Below are 24026 nucleotides of genomic sequence, written 5' to 3'. Positions count from 1 at the left end.
GATTGTTTAAAAAAAATCTGGAAACAAATTTTCTTCACTTGATTCGAAAAAATGTGGTTCTGACTAAACCAGTTTTATTATAAAATTTATTATTTTTTATTTTTTGAGCTATTGTGAATCGGATTGATTTTCTACTCTAGAGGAATTAATCATTCAAAATTGAAGCTACTTTCCCTCTTTAGCAACTCAAAAAAGGGTGCATTTTTTGTATGAAAACGAAATTTTTCGGCAAACAATAAAACTCATGCAAAAACCTGTTTGTTCCATAAATACGAAATTGAACCATTTACACGACATGAGCACGATTTACTCATGTTAATAATTATTTGTTTAGTTGAATGCTATATATAAATGAGCAATTATCACAGAACTGAAGAAACGTGTTCCATATCTGTGTTCAATTGATTTCAGTTTTTGTATGTTGTTGGACGGTGATTAAAATGTTTTTACATTCATGAAATTACTTTTTTTCGGTTTATGCCGATTCTGCAGATGGCAAGAACATTTTGGTAAGTCTCAATATATTGATTTAAAAATAAAAAAAATATTATTATAGCAATAACAACATCAATTTCGTACATGTCATCATTAAAATTGAATATCTGTTTACAGAAGCAATTAAATTAAATGAACAACAGAACACTTTTGACAATACATTGTTCAGAACCTTAAGTTTATGATTACATCGAAATGGTAATTAAAAAAAAAACCTTGAGTGAGCACACGTGGTCATTGCATTTGCACTTGTACCGGTGTTAAATCGATGTAAACGTTTGAAATTGAAAAAGGCGAGCAAGGCTGCAAATATGTCAGCAAAAGTGTAATTATTTTCTGTTAATGAAGAACTGATATTCCGTGAGAAAGAGAGGAAAAATCACTTTCAGATGACCATCCGATGCTACTGATGGCACTCTTTTATGCAAATGTGAAAAAGCAATTATTTATTTAAATTGATTTCATTTTACATAGAGATGGGGATGCTCTTTTCTTCACATTCGACGTCATTTACAGTTTAATTATTATTATTTGTTGTTGTGCATGTGAATACAGTTCAATTTCACATTGACGATTATTCAAAATTAATCAAAGTATGAGAGAAAAAAACAGCATCGCTTTAAATAGCATTTAAAGTATTATCCGGTGCCAATGTCGTTACATCGGCCACTTGACACTGGGGAAAAATCAGTTGTCGCTAATTAGTCGCATTGATAACAGTAATATTGAAATTTTTTAATTTAATTCCGCCTGGGTTACGTCACGGATTTTAATAATTACGTTTTCATGTTGCAACAATCAGCAAATCTCATTTCGGTTGAACATCGAATAATTCGAATAGATTTCGTTTTTTTCGTTTCAAATCGATGATAGCCAATTTTGTACAAACTATGTTCACTGATAATCTGATAACCGATAATCATATTTTGGTGTGTAATTAGATACAGCGCTTAAAACATACATATTATGTGGGTTTTTTTTGTTATGCAACACATAATAATTAAAATTATTTGTTCAGTTTTCTGTTCCTATTGATTTTGTCGGTTGATTATGTGGCACCACATCGAATCAAATGAAAAATATAATACGAAATAATTTTTTTAAAATTCGATTTTTTTTCCTGGTAAACTGTAGCAGAGACCACAAAATGCAGTCCATTCGCCGGTCAAATATCGAAGAGGACAATACACATTCAGGTGAGAATTTATTACATTGTTTTACGTTTTTATTTATCATTTTCAATTTACGGAAACAATCAAATTGAATTTATGCATTTCGGAAGCAGTGAACTCCTAATTACACTTTATAAATAGATGAATGCAAAAGAGAGAAAAAAAAAATTATGAGAATTCGTAGCATTGATACCGGATTCATTTAGATCGAGCGATTCCGTTCGAATACAAAAATAAAATGTAAATGAAATGCTTTTGTCCATTTATTTTAAAAGGATGTATTTTCTTCCAGCCTCCTGCCGATCCGAACATTGATTCAATTAATTACTTAACTTTTCAATAGTTTTTGTCCATTTGAATGGCTTCAATTCAAAACGGCAAAAACCGCAAACTACATGAAAAGTTTTCCAAACTTTCTCTTTGTCATATAAAACATGCGAATGCTTGAAAATTGTTTCTTTTTCCACCCCCATACAATGTACGGCCCCGAATAATGGCCGTTGTTGTAAATGAGGCTGGCAAGGAGATGGAAACGTTTACCACACCGTAGATTAAATCAAATTTAAAGCAAAAACGGTACATTGCCAGGCCGAATTGATATTAAATTGAATCAGACATTTCGTAAAACGTGTTTCAAAAGTTGAACCAATTGAATGGCGAACTTGTATATTTCAAAAGTTTTGCTACGTTTTCTAATTGAATGGTGGTGATGTCTTACATTTTATAATATTATTTGGTACGTTTGAGCAAATAAGTTGATTGAATTTCGAAAATCCATTCATTTTTGACCTCATAAATTCGTTTTTATTAAATTATACATTCAACATCTCGTCTCTATAGAGATTTATATAGTTGCATAGTTGAGCCTCAAAACTGGAAAATTAGTTTAGATCAGCAAATAGTTTTTGGCTGATTGAAAAGCTATTGAAATCGATTGGAAAATGGTGCTTGATTTTCATGAAACAATTTAATGGTGTTGATCAATTTAGAGCAAACTGAAAATGAAATAGTAATAATATGGCATGGCATGCAATTATTTCATTTGCAGAAAAGGGCATTCTAAAGAATGTGCGAGCGTACAGCGGAATCGTATTGAATGAGCACAACAAGGACAAATGGGCAGAGGACCATCGTCAGAATGGCGATAATTTGGAGTTGATACAACAGCAAGGTGAGACTCAAGATGGTGAAGAGCTAAAAGGCCCAGGATTTGAGCGTACGGCCAAAGCTCTTGAAGGTTATCATGAAGATATAATATTTATGATACAGAACGCACAATCTTCTTCGCAACGTGGAACAGGAGCGGGCAACACACCATCGGGCAGTGGCAGCATCAGTGAAGAGTTACTACGTAAAGCATTACAAGAGTGCAGTGCGGCCGCATTAAACTATGGCGAATACAAGCGTGGCGGTTCGAAGTCGAGTTCAAAAGAAAACATTTGCGACAGCATGCAACCACACTCAATTATGGTGGAGAATGGACCATCGACATCGATGATGCATTCACAGCACCGGTCGCACAGTATGCATCAACAATCACATATGCAACAATCACAACAAGCCGACGACGATGTGGCTACATCGACCGGTGGTCAATTACGTATAAGAAATATAGAAGACCTTATTAGACAATTAGAACATCATTCAACTAGACATATGAGTCCAAGCGGTTCAGAAGATATACGAATGTCAGAGAATGAAGCGGACCGCCATTATAGATTAGATAGTTCGGCTTGTAGTGAGTCCTCGCAAGGGTTAGTTCACACATTTTCCACTATTTAAATACACAATCTTGAATCTATTCGATACTTTTTTTGCATTGCTCTTTCGCATAAGATTCATTTAAATAAATTTCTCTCGTTTTATGATAATCATATGTTTTGTGCTAATTCTCTAAGTTTGTTTTACAATTTACAGTTCAAATCAACAATTAGCTCAGCAACAGAAAACTGCCACAATTATGTCATCATACAATTCTAGATGTAGGCCCCGATCCGAAGATGAAAATCGATTTGTGTACGGTGTGACGAGGTATAGACATCCAACACAAAATCGGCATCCAATGCATCAACCACATTCGCCTCATTCGACACATTCATTTGGCCATCATTCGCATCATGGCCATGCGCATGGTCATGTATCGCACGGGGCACATTCATCGCATCATTCATCTCATACGCATTTGCATCAGGACGAAGAGGGTATTTACGAAAGTGCCGATCATCACGATCGTTCAATGGTTGATCCACGTGTCAATCGTGAAACTCCAGATAGCGAAAGGTAGGTGTGCTTAATTTGCCCATTCATTTTGCTCAATTCGAATTAGAAACTTTTAAGTGTATGATCAGAAAATCAATGAATTTTGCACACATTTGCATACATACAAACAAAAACGATTTAGTTTCCTTCCGATCTGTTCCTTAATTTTTGTTTATTTTCAAACAAAAGTAAAACACCGTTTGATACGTCAAGTCACACACACACAAAAATTAAACAACAATAAAAAAAACAATTGCTTTTCAATTTCACATATCTTTTCTATTACTTCTGTCTTCTGTCTCCTTCATTTTAATTGCATATGATTTACTATACTTTTTTACACTCAGCAAATGAGACCATTTCAAATCTTTCACACAACAAAGATGACAAACTCATTCACTGACCACATTCTTAAATCACTAATCTCTCAAAAAAAAAAAAATTCAAATAATCTATAATAACGAAAAAAGAAAACTCAATAAAAATGCGAAAGAAGGAGAGAAGAGATATCAAACGGCCGATAAGAAACAAAACCGTTTTCCGTTTTCCTGTTACGATTTTTATTTTTATAGTGATGACTTTATTCAAGCTCAACCACAAATAGCGCGATGGGCGAGTGAAGATGTCGTCTCCGTGGTGCTGGAACCCGATTCAACACAGTCCATTTCTATAAAAATGCCGCATCAAACAGCACCCTCAGTCTCATTGGTAACAGCACAGTCGGCCATCAATACCGGCAACATCAACGACTCGTCGCTTCAAATTCAGCAACACCAACACTACCAAGACGCAGTCGATACTATTACATCAACGGCGATCATGAGCGACTCACCAATGGGTATTGCAATTGTTTCCTTTATTTCACTTCAAAACATTCTTTATTTTGTTATTTTCCATTGAATGCGTTTATTTTTCGATTGACATTTCGATAGGTTCGGTCGTGCCCATTCAAGTGATGACTGGAAATGGAATAAATGTCGGGCACAGGTAAATCCAATGAAATATTTTTTGAAAATAAAGAAACATTTTTTAATAAATGTGTTTTTGAATTTTAGGTACTACCCATCGCCACCATCAACGGAGACAGAAACAAGCAGTGGAAGTGTTCAACCAATTCACTTAACGCAAACAACACAGCAACAACAACATTTATCGAACCATCGACACGTCCGTATCGATCAAGATTCCGACGACGCACAATCAATGGGGACATCCGGCTATCCGGAATATAAACACTGATAGTTAATTAATCATCATCGAATGTATTTGACGTTCATTTGTTAAATGATGACCCCAAACAATCGATGCTCATCAATTCATATCCAATTAAGAAGCAAAATGATGATGATGAAACCAAACTAAATGATCAAAACGGCATTCATTCGTTCGATAAGTAAAAAAGGATCGAGTTTGTGATTCAAATACAACATTAACTCGCTCATTACGAACAATGTGTTGTCTGTAGCTTAAGCATTACAATTAGTTAAGCACTAAAACAATTTTCACCGTTCTTTTTTTTTCTCAACCACAAAACACAAGTAAAATATAAGAAAACGTTGGTCTTTTAATTTGTATATATTAAACCAAAATATGTTAATTTCGACATCGAAAAGAAGAAAGAAAAAAATCTACTCGATATTTATAGTCATGAATGCATGTGCAAGAAAACAGAATATTGAATATTATAACATAAATGAGAGAGTGTTTTGATGCTCAATCGATTGCATGAGATTTAAACAAAAACAAAATTAACAGAGCGTAATTTATATTTGTACAGAACAAAAAATAAAATAAAATGAAAACAGATTACAAACCTTAAAATCGGATTAAAATGATTTTGATAGTGAAATATGTAAATCAACCTATATATGTGTCATTATATTCGATCGACATTCAAATCAAAATATGAAGAATAGAAGAATGAACGAAGAAATCAGAACAAAAAAGACATAAGAAATTAAGAGAAAAACATTTAGAGCAAGATAATGAATAAAAAATGAAACCATCGTTACGCTTTATCAATATAGAATATAGATTGTATAAAATGAATTAAAATATACTGATATAGATATTTTAAAGAAATAAATTAGCAAACAAGATCAAAGAGACGTAAATATAATTATGTCGACAATGATTCTAAATGTATTCAAAAGTGAACGAACGTGCGTTTCATGTCAAAAAATTAGTCCAATAAATGGATTAAACTCAAGGGTTTGTGGTCGGTAAGAATGATAAACAACATTACTTCGTGAATTTGAAATTATTTATGTGGAAATTAAAGTACTTGTACATTTTTAACCGGAAAACATTTGAAGTGGCGATCCTTCAAACGAACGCGCGTACTTATGAAGTCGATTGCTGCAGTCAGATACAGCATACATTCAATGCTCGAATTCACGCGAAAATCCAAAATAACTCTCGAAATTATAATATAGAACTATTTCATACAGAAATCGAAAGATGGAATATAAGTGAGACAGAGAGATAGAGAAATTACACGATATTGAGATTAAAGCAGTAACATTATTCTAAATAAAGTTTAAACAAAAACACAGAGAGAATAAATAATGATTACATTCCAAATGCAAAGCTGATGGCAGAAAAAAAGATAGAATTTAGGTTTTAGGATAGCGCAAAATAACTTGATATAGAAATTCGCAAATCAACAAATAAAAAAATTACATTAAAAAATGCAAAAAAAATTACCACGAACTATTTACATGCGGCACAATGTAGTTGTATGTGATTTCATAGTTGACAGGATTAAGAGAATACTTGTGTACATAGGACATATAACTCTGATTTGGATATAGATCAAAACTAACAACTAAACATGATTAAATCTAATCTCGGGTTTACAATCGAATCAGAGGTGTTATTGGCACCAGAGACGTGCAAACACTCACTACTGTCCGCACTTCTATATAATTTTTCAAATTCCGCACCTGAAGATAGAAGAAAGAGCAGCGATTACAAAAAGGTGCTCGCATCTCCGCGGTGCCTATAACAGCTCTGAAGAGGCTGCATTTTACTGTAAGAAAAGAAGCGACACCATGATCAATTATTAGCGGTCCGGTATTCAGTCGTCAGCTCGAATAATTTATCTTTAGTACAGATGAGCATCGTCAATAAAGTGATCGAAATGTCTATTAATTTCAAATACAATCGACATTTTCCAGATTTTTTTCATTTTTTGATTGTAAACTCAAAATCAGATTTACTAAATAGAGACGGTCGTTTTAAAAATGCAAAACAACACAATGATCGTATAGAAAAATTAGGAACAGAAAGATCACAATATTCGTCGATAGTTTGTATCATATAAAACAATAAACTGAAACCGGCAGAACACACAACAAAATATAAAACCTATATCAATTGTTATGGTTTTGCCCGACTACTCTTAAATCGAACATTCCATTTTCCGAAATGGCTGAATGTACATACCAAGCAACACTTTTTCGTTTTTTTGTCGCTAAGCACCTCATGCAAACACAGCCAAAAGAAAAAAAAGGTCCTAGATTTAATAGAAAAGTTCACAGGCTCACATCAAATTCCAAACATAGACCCAGAAGTTTGTTCAACACCAAATAATCAAATGAATAGCAAAATAGATAAAATCTTAGTCTTACAAACCAACATGAAAAAATGAAGATTTAATATTAAAAATTCAACGATTTTTATATGTAGATTCGATTTAAAAACTGTATCTTTAAAAAAAATCAACAAAATGATGATAACGCATTGTTTTTCGCGTAATTTCAAAAAGAATAAAGAGGCTTACGTACGCAAGCTGACTTTTCCGCATGGAACCGAAATTTTGGGAATAAACTGAAATCATGCTCTTTGTATGGTTGCAGTAACTTAAATTACCGTGAAAACTTGTGAATATTATTTTCTTATCAAAATAAATAATCACACCAAGTTTAAAGAAATTTCAATCCAAAAAATAGCCTGTTCAAAGTTTCAGAGCATTACGGTACCACAAAGGCAAGTCTTTCATACAAAAATGAAACTTTTTGTGGATTTTTGTATGAAAAGTGTGTGAAAAATTGATTGCATCTTAAAACTAACATCAGATTCGGGTTTCTCCCCCTACTACACATTCATTCAGCGTTCAAATTGAAAGAATATCATTTTAAGGCATTTTTCTCATAAGTGCCTCTTCAGAGTCTAAGTTTTACACCGATCAATCAATGTCGTTGAAAATTTGACCTGATTTATTCCTCGTAGTGCCCAATCATCCCGTGAAGTCACATTTTGAATTTCATGTCTGAGCACGAAACCATCGTGTCACCAAAATGGTTGAGAAATGATCAAAAATGTATGGATGTGGGATTGTGGGTACTCCATTCGGACCAAAAAAAATTACACCGGTCAACAGATATTGCTCAAAAACTAATCAGCACGTCTCCTAGTAGTCCCAAATCATCCTGCAAAGTCAGAATTTGAATTGAGTTTTTGGAAGAGGATTTATCGTGTTAACAAATTTTGGCAACACGCCACAGGACACAGGACACAGGACACAGGACACATCACACATCACACACAGCGACGCACATTAATATGCCCCAAAATCATCTCCAATCGTGTTTTCTACATTAAATATGCATAGAAAACATGTTTTGGGATGACTTTAATTTTTTGGCCTAATACAATACCTTCCCTACACTAGGTGTGCGGAAAAGTAAAAAAAAAACAAATCAATGCGAATCAATAATATTAAATTGGTTTCTCAGTGACAATCGCGATGTCACGCGGCTCCGAATTCGAATTGTTATTTATTCGAAATAGTTCAGTTCTGTTACTTAAATCCAAGTGAAAAAGAAATTCCTACATCAACGTCCGTTCAGTTAGAATAAGCATCTCCTTTTATCTCTCTCTTTCTCTCTATCACTTTAAGTATTTTAGCATACTGCACGCCAAAACAAATATATATTTTTTCTGAATGAAATATGGTTAGTATCGGAACCGAAGACGCGCAGAATTTATGTTGCACTTTGAATTTACTTACGAAAGTACGCAGAGTCAAGACATGCACGTACTCAAACTGCTCATTCGCAGAAATCGTAGATCAGACGATCAGATAACGTAAGCATGCATGTGAACTAAAGCATATTTTCTCTCAAGTTGTTGTTGATTAGATGTTTAGATTTTAAAGTTATTTATGATTGCGTTTGATTTATCTTCTATGAAAATTATTTATTATTATTAAATACATGTATATTCTTAACGATCAGCCGCTTTTCACTAAGCTCAAATTAGAAGGAACATGTAAATAAGAGTAGCTTGATTTGTAAATGGGCCTAATTATAATTGATTATTTTGGTTTTCTTTATCATATTAAACATTATTTCCTTGAACATTCAAAGTGTGTACCAAAAGTTGATAATTCTCTACGGAACCTCTCGAACTGAACCGCCATTTGTAAGAGAGTAAAAGACAGAAGTGAACAACTAGGAAAAAATAGCGGTAAATCTGAACCGAACAAGATACTTTTCTTCGTCATATCGATGCAACTTTCACTCTTGAATTTGTCAATACAAGATGATAGATCGTGATCATTTGAGAAATGTCCAAAAAGTTCACAATTTCACTGTACATGTCCCCCGATACAAAAATACCAATCTTCTCACGAGAGTTTGCTTCTTCCAACAATTCATTTGCGCTCTGATTTCCCCGATAATCAATAAAGTTCTTTTCGTAGTTTGTAATTTATTTCAAATTTTTCTTATTATCATTTCAAGAACTAGATTCAATTTTTATTCTTTACTTTGGCATTGAGTTCGAATGTAAATTGGATATTGTAAATAGTGTAAAAATAGCAACAGAACAATTTTTCCCATTGAATAAATTTAATCTAATAAATATTGTACGCGAATTCGCTTCAATTAATTATATCTTAACGGATTTTGAGTTGTTCCAATAAACATTATAGTTACATCATCATCTTCTCCACAATACACAAAATAAAAAGTGAATATTAAATCCTGGTTCTTTTTCATAAAACTGTGTACATTATCTTATCGTAAACTTTGTACCATACACACACAAAATTAATAAAAATGCTAACAATGACGTTTTTGGGCAACAGATTTCAATGACTTAATCATTCAAATTTTGGTGCTGTAGCACAGTTACTTTCAGTTCAAATGTCAACAATAATATAAAGAAATGCATACATATAGTTGTGTCACTTTAATTGATTTGTCGGATACGTAACTGTAATTTTTGTTTGGTTATTTGTATGTAACAATGGCAATGAAAATCACAGAATGAAATTTTAAGTGGGCTATTTTGTTATGCCTCTTTTAAATAGACCCATCTATTAAATTGACTCATCTAAACAGCAATTGAAATTGATAAAATGCTGTTAACGATATACTAAAAACCAGACTTGATCTGTCTTTTTTTTATTCCAAGATTTCTTTTTAAAAAACTGCACATCACCGATTTCTAGTAAATGCTACCAACAGAATGATATCTTTTATCAATTTCAAATGCTATGCTTAACCCATACGTAGAAATCAATGGAAATCAAAGCATTCACAAAAAATAAGACTCAAAACATAGTGAACATGAACTGTATGAAAAAAATCTCCAGAGAGCCAACAATTTACTGTATCTCAACATAAATTGAAAGCAAAAACCATAGTAGTGAAATACGTAGTTTTGCGGTTCCACGCGCCACCTATAATATGTCAAATGAACGTACCAAACTATTTCAGTACGCATCTATGTTTATGACAAACAACGACAATAGTTTATGGATTCTTATTAATTTTTGTTGCTAAAATAATTTTAAAAAACTTTACATGCATAATAATAATAATATAATTTTCTTTAGTTTAATAAAAGTTACCGAATGTTGATTTTTGCAATTCTTCTCTTGAATGTGATTGAAATGTATAGTCCGACTCCAGCAGCTGAATCAAGATTTTTTTTGTTTCAGTGTAGTTATTTCAAGAATTTATTCATTTAACACGGATAAAAGTAGCGATTAAAAAAATGAAACTTAAAACCAATTTATAAAATGAAAAATGTCTATTCTGAATTTATGTGCACATCGAGCTGCTGAAGTCGCTAGCATAAGAACAAAAATGTCAATTCAAATGGACAGTTTGTAGCGAATGGAAAAATGTTATTTTTTTAGAACATGACCAATTTTGAATCAAATCGTGAATTAATTATTTTTATCCATCCGAAAAAAATAATTAAAAAGAAGATTTTTTGAGTTTTTCAGAAATAAAAATCATTATTGAATGTTGCTTTTTGAAAAAACAGCTGCTGGACTCCAGCAGCTGGATGACACTACTGGTACGCGTAGTAGCTGTCAAACATGACGTTTCACTGCTATGGCAAAAACTCATTTTCAAATGTAACTGTATCAAATAGATAATTTAATAAACTAGATTATCTCCTAAGCCAATACACAGACACACACACAAACGTACTACGAATTATGTTAAGAGTGAAAGCCAATTTGGTCTGTTTTAAAGTAGATATTTTATCTGAATATACCACATTATTATACGAATGTCCGAGAATGAAAGCGAGACTTCTATTCACAACTTATTGAAATGTAACACCACCTTACAAAATATGCTATGTCAACACTTTTTGTATGGCGGTGTTATATTTCAATAAGTTGTGAAGAGAAATCTCGCTTTCATTCTCGGACATTCATATAATTTATTTATTTATTTATTTATTCGGTTTTATTGTCTACCAAAACTGGCCGACAGTTACAAATCAAAGCTTGGAAAAGAGTAGTGAACCCTCCTTAAAAACCAAGATCTTTTCAAATATCAAATGTATAATACAAAATTCGTTAAAAATTAAATTAAAAAATAAGTTTCAAAAAGGAAGTATTATCACAAAAATAGACAAATTCAAAATTCTCGAGATCATTTGAGCTCAGTCAGATAAAATCAAATTTAAACATACAGTTAAATAATTAATTAAAAAACTAAATTGGTAATAAAAATAATAATAATAAATAAAATAAATAAATTCTTTAGTTTAAATATCACATCGATTGGTATTGTAATGATCGTTAGCTTCTCAGTTTGCATAAGTCTCCGAACAAATTATCCGGAATACTTTCTAGCTTTTTCGCGAATACAGCCGTTGGTAATGTTGGGTCAATATGCAGAGCAGCAAAGTTGAATGCTCTGCATGCAGTGTAAAATGACGAATAGAGAACGTAGTTGGTTTTGCAATGTTTTATTCGAATGAACTCTGGATTTCTGAGAGTTCTTATTCCTCGATTGATGTTCATTTCATCCATTAGTGCTGGGCAATTGAATCTACCCTTGACTAATTTATGAATAAACATAATAGATGAGTTAACTCTCCTTCTAATCAATTTATTTAAATCCAAATTCTCTGTTCTTTCTTCGTATGGGGCAAGTATATATTCATTGTCATTTCGATTTATATAGTCACCGTTTAAAAATATCACAGCTTGTTTTTGAATGCTCTCAATCATTGATCTATATTCTAATTGACGTGGTGACCAAATTGAGCTTGCGAACTCCAGGTTGGATCGAACTAAAGATGTATAGAGTAATTTGGAGATGTCGGTACTGTAGTTTGCTCTACATAATCGTCTAACAAAAGCTAGCATTGATTCAGCTTTTTTAGTGATGAATTCAATGTGTGATTTAAAGTCCAATTTAGTGTTTAAAATTACGCCTAAGTCTCGAATTTCGTTCACTCGTTCTATTTTTTCCCCATTAATGTAATAATCATATTTGACTGGTTGTTTAGTATGTGAGAATGTGATGATTTTGCATTTGTTGAGATTCACTGAGAGGCAGTTATTATTGCACCATTTGATAAAGTTGTCGATTGATAGTTGGAGTTGTATATTATCATTGATGTTGTTTATAACTCTTGATATTTTTTTGTCATCAGCGAAATTGTATGCTTTTGATTGACCAATGTTATCGTCAGAATCATCAAAAAACACCAGAAATAAAAGTGGCCCCAAAATAGATCCTTGACCAACAGATGAAGGAACACCAAATGTTTCTGAGTTTGAATTTCCCACACTACAAAATTGTTTACGATTTTCGAAATATGAAACAAACCATAGGAGAGTTTCATTACTGAGTGAATATTTGGCGAGTTTTCGAATAAGTAGTGATTGTTTAACCGTATCGAAGGCTTTGGAAATATCGGCATAAAATACATCAGTTTGTTTGCTTTTATCAAATGCGATGTTTATGTCAGCTGTGAATTCCATCAAATTCGTTTCAATGTTTCTATTGGGCAAGAACCCATGTTGATTTTTTGACAAACGTGGTAGAATAATTAATTTAAGTTGATTATAATTGAGTTTTTCGAATACTTTGGCTCCAGTTGGCATTATATTTACACCCCTGTGATTACGTATATCATTTCTCTTCCCCGATTTGAATATAGGTACTATTTTTCCAATTTTCCATTTATCGGGATATATACATTCAGTTATCGATTTCGTAAATATGATATGGAGCGGTTTGACAAAGTTTTCTGCACATTTTCTTAGCAATATTGGTGATAGATTATCAGGGCCAGATCCTTTATTCATGTCGAGCTCATTAAGTACGAAAAAGATTGCGTCCGGTGACGGGATAATTCTAAATGTGTTCTGGTCATTTCGGTTTTGAATAAATTCTATGAGATCATTGTCTGACTCATGTTCAGTATAAACGGATGAGAAAAAATCAGCGAATAGTTGAGCTTTTTCTTTATCCGTGGTGGCAATTCTGTCGTCTAGTTCCATTTTACATGGTAATTGGTTTGATTTCCTTTTTCCGTTTACAAATTGCCAAAACTTTCTCGGATTTTTCTTTGTTTCCATTATAATTCCTTTGACGTAGCCTTCGTATCGTTCTTTTTGATATATGTCAAATTCATCACGAGCCTTAATAAATTTAGATTGGTCATAATCTTTATTTAAAGTACGGTTGTTGCATAATTTTTTATATTGTCTATTTCTCGTGTTTTTGAGGTTTGCAAGCTTTTTGTCGTACCAAATTGGTTTATTTGTGTTTCTAATGGTTGATTTTGGTACAAATTCATCGATGACATCGTATACCACATCGTAAAATGAGTTCACCATTTCGTTAATATCGTTAGATGAAAGTATACTGTCAAAATCGATATGATTTAATTGGTCGTTTATCAAATCATAATTCGCTTTCTTAAAGCAATAAATTGATGGCGATGAATTGTTTGATGTAAAGCATCGTGGTTTGCATTCAATGCTACAAACCATTTGATTATGCGCTTTGTCTGCCATATCGATTGGTATTAGTGGTAGGTCAGCTTTTTCGACCATAGAAAGTTCAGGAATATTTGTGTAAACTAAATCGAGAATGTTTTGACTTCTATTGCGTAGATTACAAATTTGAAAGAGGCCCATGTCCAGCATATGAGAAGTGACGTACCGTGCAATTACCGCTTTTTCACTATTTGAATCACCGATCATAGGAAGTAGATCGAAACCGTCATCATTCGATTTCCAATCACATTCAGGAATATTCCAATCACCAACGATGACAATTTGATCAGCTGTTTTAACTTTGATGCTGTTGATTGCCATTAAATGTTGTTTGAAGACGGATATATCAGCATTAGGTTGAATATAAAGACAGTAGATATACAGCGTAGATTTATTAATATTTAATTTAACACAAACTGCTTCTAAATCCTTCATTTCGGGGGTTGAAAATTCTTCACAATCGATTTCTTTTAGTAAAGCGATGAGTACGCCTCCACCTCTATTTGCTTTGATTGAAGAGTCAGCTCTGTCTTTTCTAAATGATTTGTATTTATTATCTAAAAATTCACTGTCACTTTGAGATGGATCCAGCCATGTTTCGCAGAATGCAATCGCTTTGTAGTTGGTAGAATTTGTAGATAAAAGTAATTCATTGCACTTATTGTTGACGCTCCGTATGTTGCCGTAGAAAATATCGAAAAAGCCACTTTCTATATTGTCTTGTGACTCTTCTATTTCCTGTGTTGAATAGGTGGAGCTGTTGGAAAATCCAAAATGTTGTTTGAAAGATTTGGGCAAGTTTGAGATTTTGTAAAATTGCATAAGTCTTTACGAATGAAAGGTGTAATTTTGCAATTTACGGGCCAAAAGGATTCATTGAGAATGACTTCAGCGATTAGATCGCATGTTTCAATTTTGAAATTAACATATGAAAGACGCATTATGTCTTGATCTTTCTTTGTTAGTCTTATGACTCGAACATCTCCCGGTTCAAATTGTACTTTTGATCGCATGTAAGCTTTGACATCTTCCACTGATGTATTTGTGCTGAATTTTGTTATGTGAAATTCCCTATTCAATTTATTTCCTTTTATTTGTTTATGATTAACCATAGTGTGGTCATAATGATTAAGTGATGATCCCTGAAGCAGCGATGTAGTGCTTGATTCCAAAGCTTGAAGTGCTTCGATGGCAACAACTTCAAGTAGAGAGTTGCTGTTTGCCATATCTGGTTGATTGATATCAGGGTGATTGAGTGTATTAGTTTCAGTATTGTGTGTTGGTGTGTTTGGCTTAACCTCCATTTGTGGAATATCTTCTAATCCGGGCCTACCATCTAATGAACTGGTCATTAGACTCTTTTGCGTAACAAATTTAGTCGTTTCAGCAGATGAATTTAAGTTATTTGATGATTGGGACATTGCCTCTTTTTGCTTGTTCATGGTGGTAGGGTTCCCAGAGATCAGATCGATATTCGGGGGAAATTCTGTTTGATTGGATGCATTCGATATGTTTTGCTCTGTGCTGTCGATATTCGTAATAGTAATATCGTCCTTGTTGTTGATGGATAATACATTTTCCTGAGATGAAAGAATAGCGTCGACCAGCGGAGAATAACGTATACCATAATAATGTGGTATATTCAAATCTACTTAAAATTAGACCGCATTGGCATTCACCCTTAATGAAAATCATCAGCGGTCGATAGACACAACAAAGTACTACGAAATAATTGCAAAACTATAATTTAATTTATTTGATTTGTTCAAACACGTGGAAGAGAAAAGAAATCATATTCTAAATTTATATAGATGAAATGTTTAACAAGTGTGCGATGGTAAAATTGAATATAAAGAAAATAAAAAAATGATAAAGCATTTTTAAGATTAAAACACACTCACAGACACACACACTTTATATATAGAGACGTAATTTATAGAAATGATAAAATCCCTTCTTACTTTGGCAATGTTTCGGCACGGTTCATAAGACTAAATGACAAGAAAAATTATAAAAACAAATTGAAAATACGAAACCAAAAGTTAGAAATAAACAAACCAAAAACTATGTGTAGAAAAAAAAATGAGAATTGTCAAGTAAATTAAACACAGGAAGTACCAACAATCTCACATTGAAACACACATGCGTTAAACGCAAAATATGATATTAAAATTTATACCTATATTTAATAAACATCGCATGCGGATAGTAATGAATAAAAACGACAAGAAAAATAGTCAATATTAGAACCGAAAGCAAACAAATGCTATCGAAATAGGATTTATTAATATTATTATTACTAACTAGTATTGTTAAATATGTGTGTAAAGAAAACCGAGGAAAAAAAACACTATAAAATGGAACAGTGAATCAATGAATATGGATAATACCAACCAAACAACCGCATGAAAAAATGAATACAAATAAAAACGGAAATTGTGTTAACAATTTAATTCAGTCGCATTTTGTTTTGAATATACTTTTCAGTCAACATTTTAGATGCCTTCTCAACCGAGATATCACCCATTCTACGGATTTTATGTAAGTATTGTACGATTTTATCAAACATAATATAAAAAGTAATATTGAAAGCATGAATTAATTTTCGGCCTTTTGACTATATGCGAAAAAAGCTGACGTTTTTCAGATTTATTCAAAATAGCAACGCAGCTGCAAAAAATTTAACACAAAAGTATTAAACCCATACATATGTTTTTTTAACATGCTCTTTTCATAATCGAGCACATTTATATTTAGACAAAGGATCAAATCCCAAAGCGCTCATTATTTGAAGTGGTCTTCTATAACTACTTTCAAACTCAAAGTTCACTTGATCGTCTATGATGCACACACATTAGAAGAAACTAGCATGTATAAGAGAAAAGTACAGAAAGAAACAATCCCTGAAGAAGGAGAATTATTAATCATTTATTTGAGATAGATTGAAAAATAAAATAAAAAAATGATCATTGTTCAAATATGTTAGATGAGCCACTGTCTCAGATCAACTTATGGAATTTTCATTATTGAAATATCGCCTTCGTCGTCTTCTGTTGATTCATCGCAATTTGAATTAACCTTAGTCTCCTTTTTTATAACTGTAGGAAAATGGCCCAAAATTTCTTTTATTTTGAATTGATCATTTCGACGAATTTCTCTTATCTTACGCTTTAAGAAAAAAATTCAAGAAATATACGAAAACAAACTTGATTATTTTAAATGAGTGATAATAACGAGATCTTTTGTAACCAAATTTCTTTAACTCAAATTTTCCTTCATACTTTGAGTGAGATAAGTATTGCCTATCGACACATCGGGCTTTGAGCTCGCTTTGATTCTAACGCATTCATACAAAAAAAGTGTAAATTTTTGAACATATTTTTGGTGGCATTATCATTGCCATTTTGATCCCGCCCTTGAATTTCGTTGTGAATATAAATCAAAGATAGCTCAAAAGAAATAAATGTTTCATATAGTATTTTAAATACATAGAGAGATGCGCGATACAAGTGTTGACGAGAACCATTTGAGTAACAACTTTCCAAGAATGAAGATGTGCTCATCTTGATCAAATTTTATATACACAAGTGTCAAAATAAAAAGTGTAACACGAAATTTTTAATGTGATTACTTGATGTTAGAAAATCAATTTGATTTTTAAATATACTTATCACGGACAAAATAATTAACGAAATACAAAAAAAAATACGCGATTAACGGCAAAATATTTACACTTGTGTACAATAAACATCTAGTGTCGTGATTGTAGTTTTTGTTAGATAATAGATTTGGTTCTTTCTAACACCGTTAAACATTAACATTTTTTATGGGACGTAGAATCTCAATTATGTTTGCTTCGACTAATTTCTTCGCATTGGTGTTGCTGTTTTTGCCAATTGACGGTATAAATGAATTATATAATAATCGTATAAACTTTTAATGATTGCCTAATACTTATGATTGAAAAATGCTGAGAAAGGCTTTTGATAGATGCATATTTTATAAAAAATTATAATTAATTGTTTCCAAAATTTGATTTTGTGTGGTCTATAGAAACGTATTTTTGGAAATCATGAGATAATTTCTTGTTCAAAGTGTATCAAAAATGAAATTTTGATAGAGCCACAGAAAAGAGAATGCACACAAACAAGTTGAGAAAATTGTGAATTTGAATGTAATAATGATTTAAATAATTCCATTGTCGAAACAAACAAAACAAAATAAAATATACCATTCAATACGGAGAAAATATTAAAAATAACTGCTTGCGATTTGATTATTCGAAACAATCGAATTGCATGTTTCAATAATTTCTTTGTTCTATCATAGATTAGAGTCGAGCATTCAAATTCTCTTATTGAAACGTGGAATAGCTTAATTTAAAAAGTATTTAGTTTCTTTTGATAAATTTCATTGCCACTGTATTCATATGGAGGAATCGAATTCAAAATTTTTGCTCAAATATTCTTTTAGTAACTTCTAGGATAAGTATTCTAGTATTAAAATTTAGTAAATATTCTACACACTTGAATATTAAAGCGTAAAAAGTGTTTTTTGTAAGAGTTCGAAACCAGATGCTGTGACAGTCTTATCAGAACAAACCAAAACATAACCAGCTTTTAGACGAAAATTTAATGTTCTGCTTTGATATAAGAGTTATATATATGATTATGAGTCGCGTTTTGATAAGCGAGCAAATAATATGCTAAAGCCTTCAGTTCCAATTTTGTTTTTTCGTATAACTCAATTTTCAAACTTGCATTGAAATATTTATAAAATTATACCCAAATATCAAACAAAATGGACTTTAATTTGGATTTCATAAAAAGGTTATCTGTAGCAAAATAATAAATGGCACGAAATCGTCTCATTGAAATGTCTATGAAAAAATGACTTGCCAACGGACGGTATTATCTAAGATAATATCTGATCAGATAATTTATCTTAGACCTAAGTACAAATCACCAAATGGCTCTATCCTTCTATTTAAAACAAATGTATTGAGATTTAGTTCAAGTTTTATATTCTAAGGCAAATCTGTTTAGACCGTAAATTTAGGCAACTCCTTCGAAAACTGTACACATTAATATATTGGATTATATGATTTTTAATAATGTTTAAAGTTCATATTTTTGTTATCAAAATTTACAGCCGATGTGACCATTAATCAAGTTAATCATGGAATACCAAAAGAAAATGAAAATATAACAATAACCTGTAAGTCGGATGAATGTATAGATTGGATAAGTCCATGGGAAAAATTTCCGTCTTTGAAATACGCGGTACATGAATGGAATGGTGCAGAATCATTTCTCTATATGCATTCCGCCAAACTTATTGACAGGAGGTATAATGTGACGTATAGTAATGAGAGCGACAAATCTTTTGTGGCCACATTACATCTTTATAATGTGACTCATGAATCCGTTGGATTTTATTTCTGTGCGAAAAAATCATTTCAATTTCGGAAGCCACTGGACTTATTACCACAAGCTCCAAACGAAGAAGGTGGTATATCTGATGTCACAACAAACGTGGCACGTATATATGTTGAAGTTAAAGGTAATGTTAAGCATTAAACTTTAAGCATTGGATGATGTTATCATTTAAAATATCCTCGAACAGTGACAGACAACGCACCTTTAATCAATCGTAGAATTGATATGTTCGAGGAAGATGGTTGCACAGTTTCGATTCCTTGCCTGGGTCAAAACAGGGAACAAACTACCAAACTTGTGCTCACTGAGGTAATTAATTGAAATTAAATAATCTAAATGCGTCGAATGTTTGAGTTTTTTTATGATTTTAAATGTTTACCAGAATGGAAATGAGCGAAATATTAACCCAACGTCGTTATCGGATGATTATCCACAACGATACGAGCAAAAGTATTGGGAACTTGGCAGTAAAAATAACTTTACTTGTTTAGTAAATGAGAAAAAACAAAGCGAAATTGATTTTCATCTTCATAGAATGAGTAAGTAGTTTTCTCATTTATCTTCAAAAACATACTCATAGACATCATGTCTAACCATAAGGCATACCATTTTTCAAACAAAGCCCACAAACACAAATGTGCGTGAATTCATTTTTGTATTGATTTTAATATTTATTCGCTTGACAACATAAAATGTAGATGCATCATGGTATTATCGATAAGGTCCAAACCAGTGAATTTTCAGTCAAAAATATCCACAGATTTCAAAAATACATTGAATTTTATGTATCTCAATTTTCCTATAATTTATATGAGAAATCATCTTTTTTCAAATTTATTCTATATATTAAGCGGAACCATTCAACCGGAGCGATGAATATGTAGAAATTTTTTCAAAAACGAACGCAGATTTCGTTGAAGGAGACCAAATTGAACTCACGTGCTTGTATAAAAATAAGACGAAAGACACTAGGGCAGTTGATGTTCAATGGATATTACCAAATAACAATTTGGCCGAACAGGTGAACACTTGAAATTTGAAAAAAAAAAAAAGAATTTTTAATCGATTACTTGCATTTTTCGATATTTCAGGAAGGTCGTGTGGAACAAAGTGATACATGTAACTTTCAAGGAAACAAGAAGATTATCGTCAAAAATGCAACCGCAAACGATATTGGAACATACAAATGCATTGTTGAATTTAGAAATGACTACGCTAAATTTACAAAAGTTAAAGCAACGATTAATATTACCAATATTTATGGTATGATTTTATTTTATTTTCTCGTTCTTTTCCCAATAATTTGGTAATTAGATGATTTCTAAATTATCAACAGATGCCGATAAACCGCTTTTGACAGTTCCTCCGGGTATGATGAGCGTAAGATCAAATTTAAATACAGCCGAGGAATTGCTTTTTATGAGATATGTGGCCAAAGATGGCACCAAATTCTGGATTGAATATGAAAACATTTTTAACGACACCAATGGAACTATAGAAATAGAGGACGAATCAAACTTTGCGATAAATATGAGCAAAAAATTCCAAGCCGTCAACATTCGAGGTCGACGGCTCATCATACTGATGATAAGAAATTTGAGTTTTTCCGACAATGCAAATTATACTGTAATTGCGAAAAATGGAAATAAAACAACGAATGAAACAATAAAGTTGGTGGTCCAAGGTATTTAAAAAAAAAAAGTTTTTCATTCAAAATTGTGTCAGTGAAATAATATTTTTATTTCATGATGTATGTAGGGAAACCCATTGTTGGTAAAATTGAAACCAACGATCAAGGAAATATAACGGGAAAATGTGACGTGATTGCATATCCACGACCTTCAAAAGTCTATGTGACGCTTATGACAGTAGATGGTTTACCTTTGGCGACTCAATCTTTCAACGAAGTAAGACAGAAAATGATTAGGAGCATAATTTCATATTTATTGCTTCCAGTAGCGCAGTTCTTTTGTGCACTGAGAGCATTGTAAATTATGTCATTTCGTGTGCATACATATAATTTTATTGTTTTTACTTTTAATTTTTAAACTCTTCTCATTTCAATCCTCTTTACTATCAAGACAAACATACAACAATCATATGAATTTGGTTTTGAGCCAAGAAAGGTAAAAAGAAAGAGCATGGTAAAAATTCGTTGTGATGCAACTAATGAAATTGGCACTCATTCTAGAATGGTAAACCTGGAAAAAGGTTTGTATTTTAAATAATTATTTTATTGTTGTTTGGTTGAAAATGGCCATAACTTAATTCAAAAACTGTATTTATGTATACTTTTTAGGCGTAACGACTTTAACTATAATTGTAGTTTCTTCTAGTGTATTATTTTTTTTGGCTTTTGTTGCTTCTTTATTGCTGAGTGTCAAAAAATGTATTTTTAACCCAAGAAAAGAAAATATACCAATTGATAAGTTTATAATCGTAAAGAAGTTGAGACTATTGGGTGCTGGTGGATTTGGTGAAGTTCACCAGGCGATAGTAGGAATATATGATCCGTTAAGTAAAACCTATAAAAATATAGTGGCTGCTATTAAAACGCTACATACCAATTTCCAGGTTTGTATAGAATTCAATGAGTTGATTTCAACCTAATCAATTAAAATATTTTTTTTTTGCTTACATTCAACATAGGGAATCGATCAAATGTTAAACGAATTAAATACTGTTATGAGATTGGAAGAACATGAAAATGTAGTTCGTTTTATCGGTGCCATCACCAAAAATATTATGAATGGTAAATTTCAAGATATCTGAAGTCTTTTTATAAAATTAATGAAAAATTAAATTTTAAAGGGGATCTAGTAATCATCTTTGAGTACTGCGAAGGCCAAAACCTGCAGGAATTTCTAAGCGGAACTAAGTCACCAGTAGTCTACATTGATCAAATTGAACGTACCTGTGATGGATATAGAATAAATCAGGCGATAACTGAGACAGCTTATTCAATCACCAGACAAGCTTACAATCCAAAAAAATATTCAACAACAGATTTGCTTAATTGGGCGTCTCAAACAGCAAATGGATTACATTTTTTGGCAAAGAATGGCATTTCGCACTGTGACTTGGCGGCAAGAAATCTTATCTTGTGTAATGATAACACTATTAAAATATGTGACTTTGGCATGGCACTTGAAATGCCCGATGGTAGAGTGTATCAAACATTTGATAGGGTAAGAGAGGACAGTGAACCATTTTTTGGACTTTGTTTGAATTTTTTTTTTTTTTCAAATTCTACAGAGGACTCTGGCAAGCAGATGGATGGCTCCTGAAGTGCTGAGACATCGGGTTTTTAATGAAAAATCTGATGTGTGGGGATTTGGTTTGGTCATGTGGGAAATGTTTACAGCAGGGGCAAGACCGTTTCCTGATATTGATGATGGAGAATTCACACCTGAAAATATATTAAGAGAAGTAAAAAAAATGGAGAAGCCAGATGAAATGACACCAAAAATGTAAGAAACTTGATATCAATTTATGCTTTTTTATTCATTTTTATTTTCCAATTTTTTATTAGCTTTGATATCATAAAATGGTGCTTGGAAGAAAAAGAATATGATCGGCCAACATTCGTTGAACTGGTGAAACGTATTCGAATGGCATTATATGAAGAACCGGATTCATCATCGGATGATGACGAAAATAGACCCATTCGGAACGAGGCCACAGGTGAGACCACAGGTTCACATCAAGTCTCAGATTCAATGGATTCTGTGTTGAGCTCATCAAATAGTTCTACAATCACTATGCCGGATGAAAATCCTTCGTTCAACCAACCCTATGGATATTTAACAATGAGTATGCCGGACCGAAATTCTTCGACGTTAAATCACATATCCAACTATATAGAAATGAACGAAAACTCTTCAACGTCCAAACCTCCAATTATTCACCAATATATTCCAATATAACACCAATTCAACATAATGTCTCACATATTCTCTGGATATAACTATTTTTTATACAACTATTTCACATTTTTTTTATTGCATCATTACGAATCTCTGCTTTATTTTTTACCAAAAATATTTTAATTCCAAAAAATATTTCGATTGTTGATCGTAGCAATAATAAGTTATATAAAAAGTAAGTTACTTAAACAATTATAAGTTACATATCTATTGAAAATATCGAGAGGAGAGTATGTTTTTATTCAGACATTACTCAGCCATAAGCGCTGAATAACATACTCTCTTCTCGATATATTCAATAGATATAAAAATAAATAGAAATTCCGAATAATTATTTCATCTAGTGGAATTTGTTAAACGATGCTGGTTCGCTTTAATTTAAATTTCATTTTTACACTAGAAATTTCATCATTTTTCTTATCTTCTTTATTTTTCATCAACTCGTTGTAAATCTACAATATAT

At 32.1% G+C, this 24026-nt stretch overlaps 2 protein-coding genes across 2 annotated transcripts in view; both read left to right on the top strand.

Moving 5' to 3' along the window:
• LOC116343748 (disintegrin and metalloproteinase domain-containing protein unc-71) overlaps positions 1-7651 on the top strand; it is a 94372-nt gene extending 86721 nt beyond the window's left edge. The window contains exons 18-23 of the mRNA XM_031771965.1: positions 1630-1691; positions 2716-3421; positions 3585-3947; positions 4499-4764; positions 4859-4913; positions 4982-7651. Coding sequence (XP_031627825.1) covers positions 1630-1691; positions 2716-3421; positions 3585-3947; positions 4499-4764; positions 4859-4913; positions 4982-5165 — 1636 coding nt within the window. The 3' untranslated portion in view covers positions 5166-7651. The remainder of the gene's footprint in view (positions 1-1629; positions 1692-2715; positions 3422-3584; positions 3948-4498; positions 4765-4858; positions 4914-4981) is intronic.
• A 10083-nt stretch (positions 7652-17734) lies between these two features.
• LOC116343908 (fibroblast growth factor receptor 4-like) lies at positions 17735-23666 on the top strand. Its single transcript, XM_031772224.1, has 14 exons — positions 17735-18101; positions 19351-19761; positions 19825-19946; positions 20020-20176; positions 20489-20658; positions 20729-20900; positions 20974-21321; positions 21396-21544; positions 21719-21848; positions 21937-22211; positions 22287-22389; positions 22449-22825; positions 22893-23107; positions 23170-23666. The coding sequence occupies exons 1-14, from the start codon at positions 18026-18028 to the stop codon at positions 23561-23563; spliced, it is 3099 nt and encodes a 1032-aa protein (XP_031628084.1). The 5' UTR covers positions 17735-18025; the 3' UTR covers positions 23564-23666.
• The last annotated feature ends 360 nt before the right edge of the window (positions 23667-24026 follow it).

The sequence above is a fragment of the Contarinia nasturtii genome, unplaced genomic scaffold (genome assembly GCF_009176525.2).
Source record: "Contarinia nasturtii isolate CC-2019 unplaced genomic scaffold, AAFC_CNas_1.1 Cnas_scaffold_1037, whole genome shotgun sequence".
Classification (NCBI taxonomy): domain Eukaryota; kingdom Metazoa; phylum Arthropoda; class Insecta; order Diptera; family Cecidomyiidae; genus Contarinia; species Contarinia nasturtii.
The sequence above is the reverse complement of the archived record's forward strand: the minus strand, read 5'-3'. Positions and strand labels throughout refer to the sequence as shown.

Excerpts from the sequence above, each read along its gene's own strand:
- LOC116343908 (XM_031772224.1), top strand. The coding sequence starts at position 18,026 with ATGGGACGTAGAATCTCAATTATGTTTGCTTCGACTAATTTCTTCGCA. Across the intron at positions 21,849-21,936 it reads AATGGTAAACCTGGAAAAAG|GCGTAACGACTTTAACTATA; the intron begins GTTTGTATTTTA and ends TATACTTTTTAG. Across the intron at positions 23,108-23,169 it reads GATGAAATGACACCAAAAAT|CTTTGATATCATAAAATGGT; the intron begins GTAAGAAACTTG and ends ATTTTTTATTAG.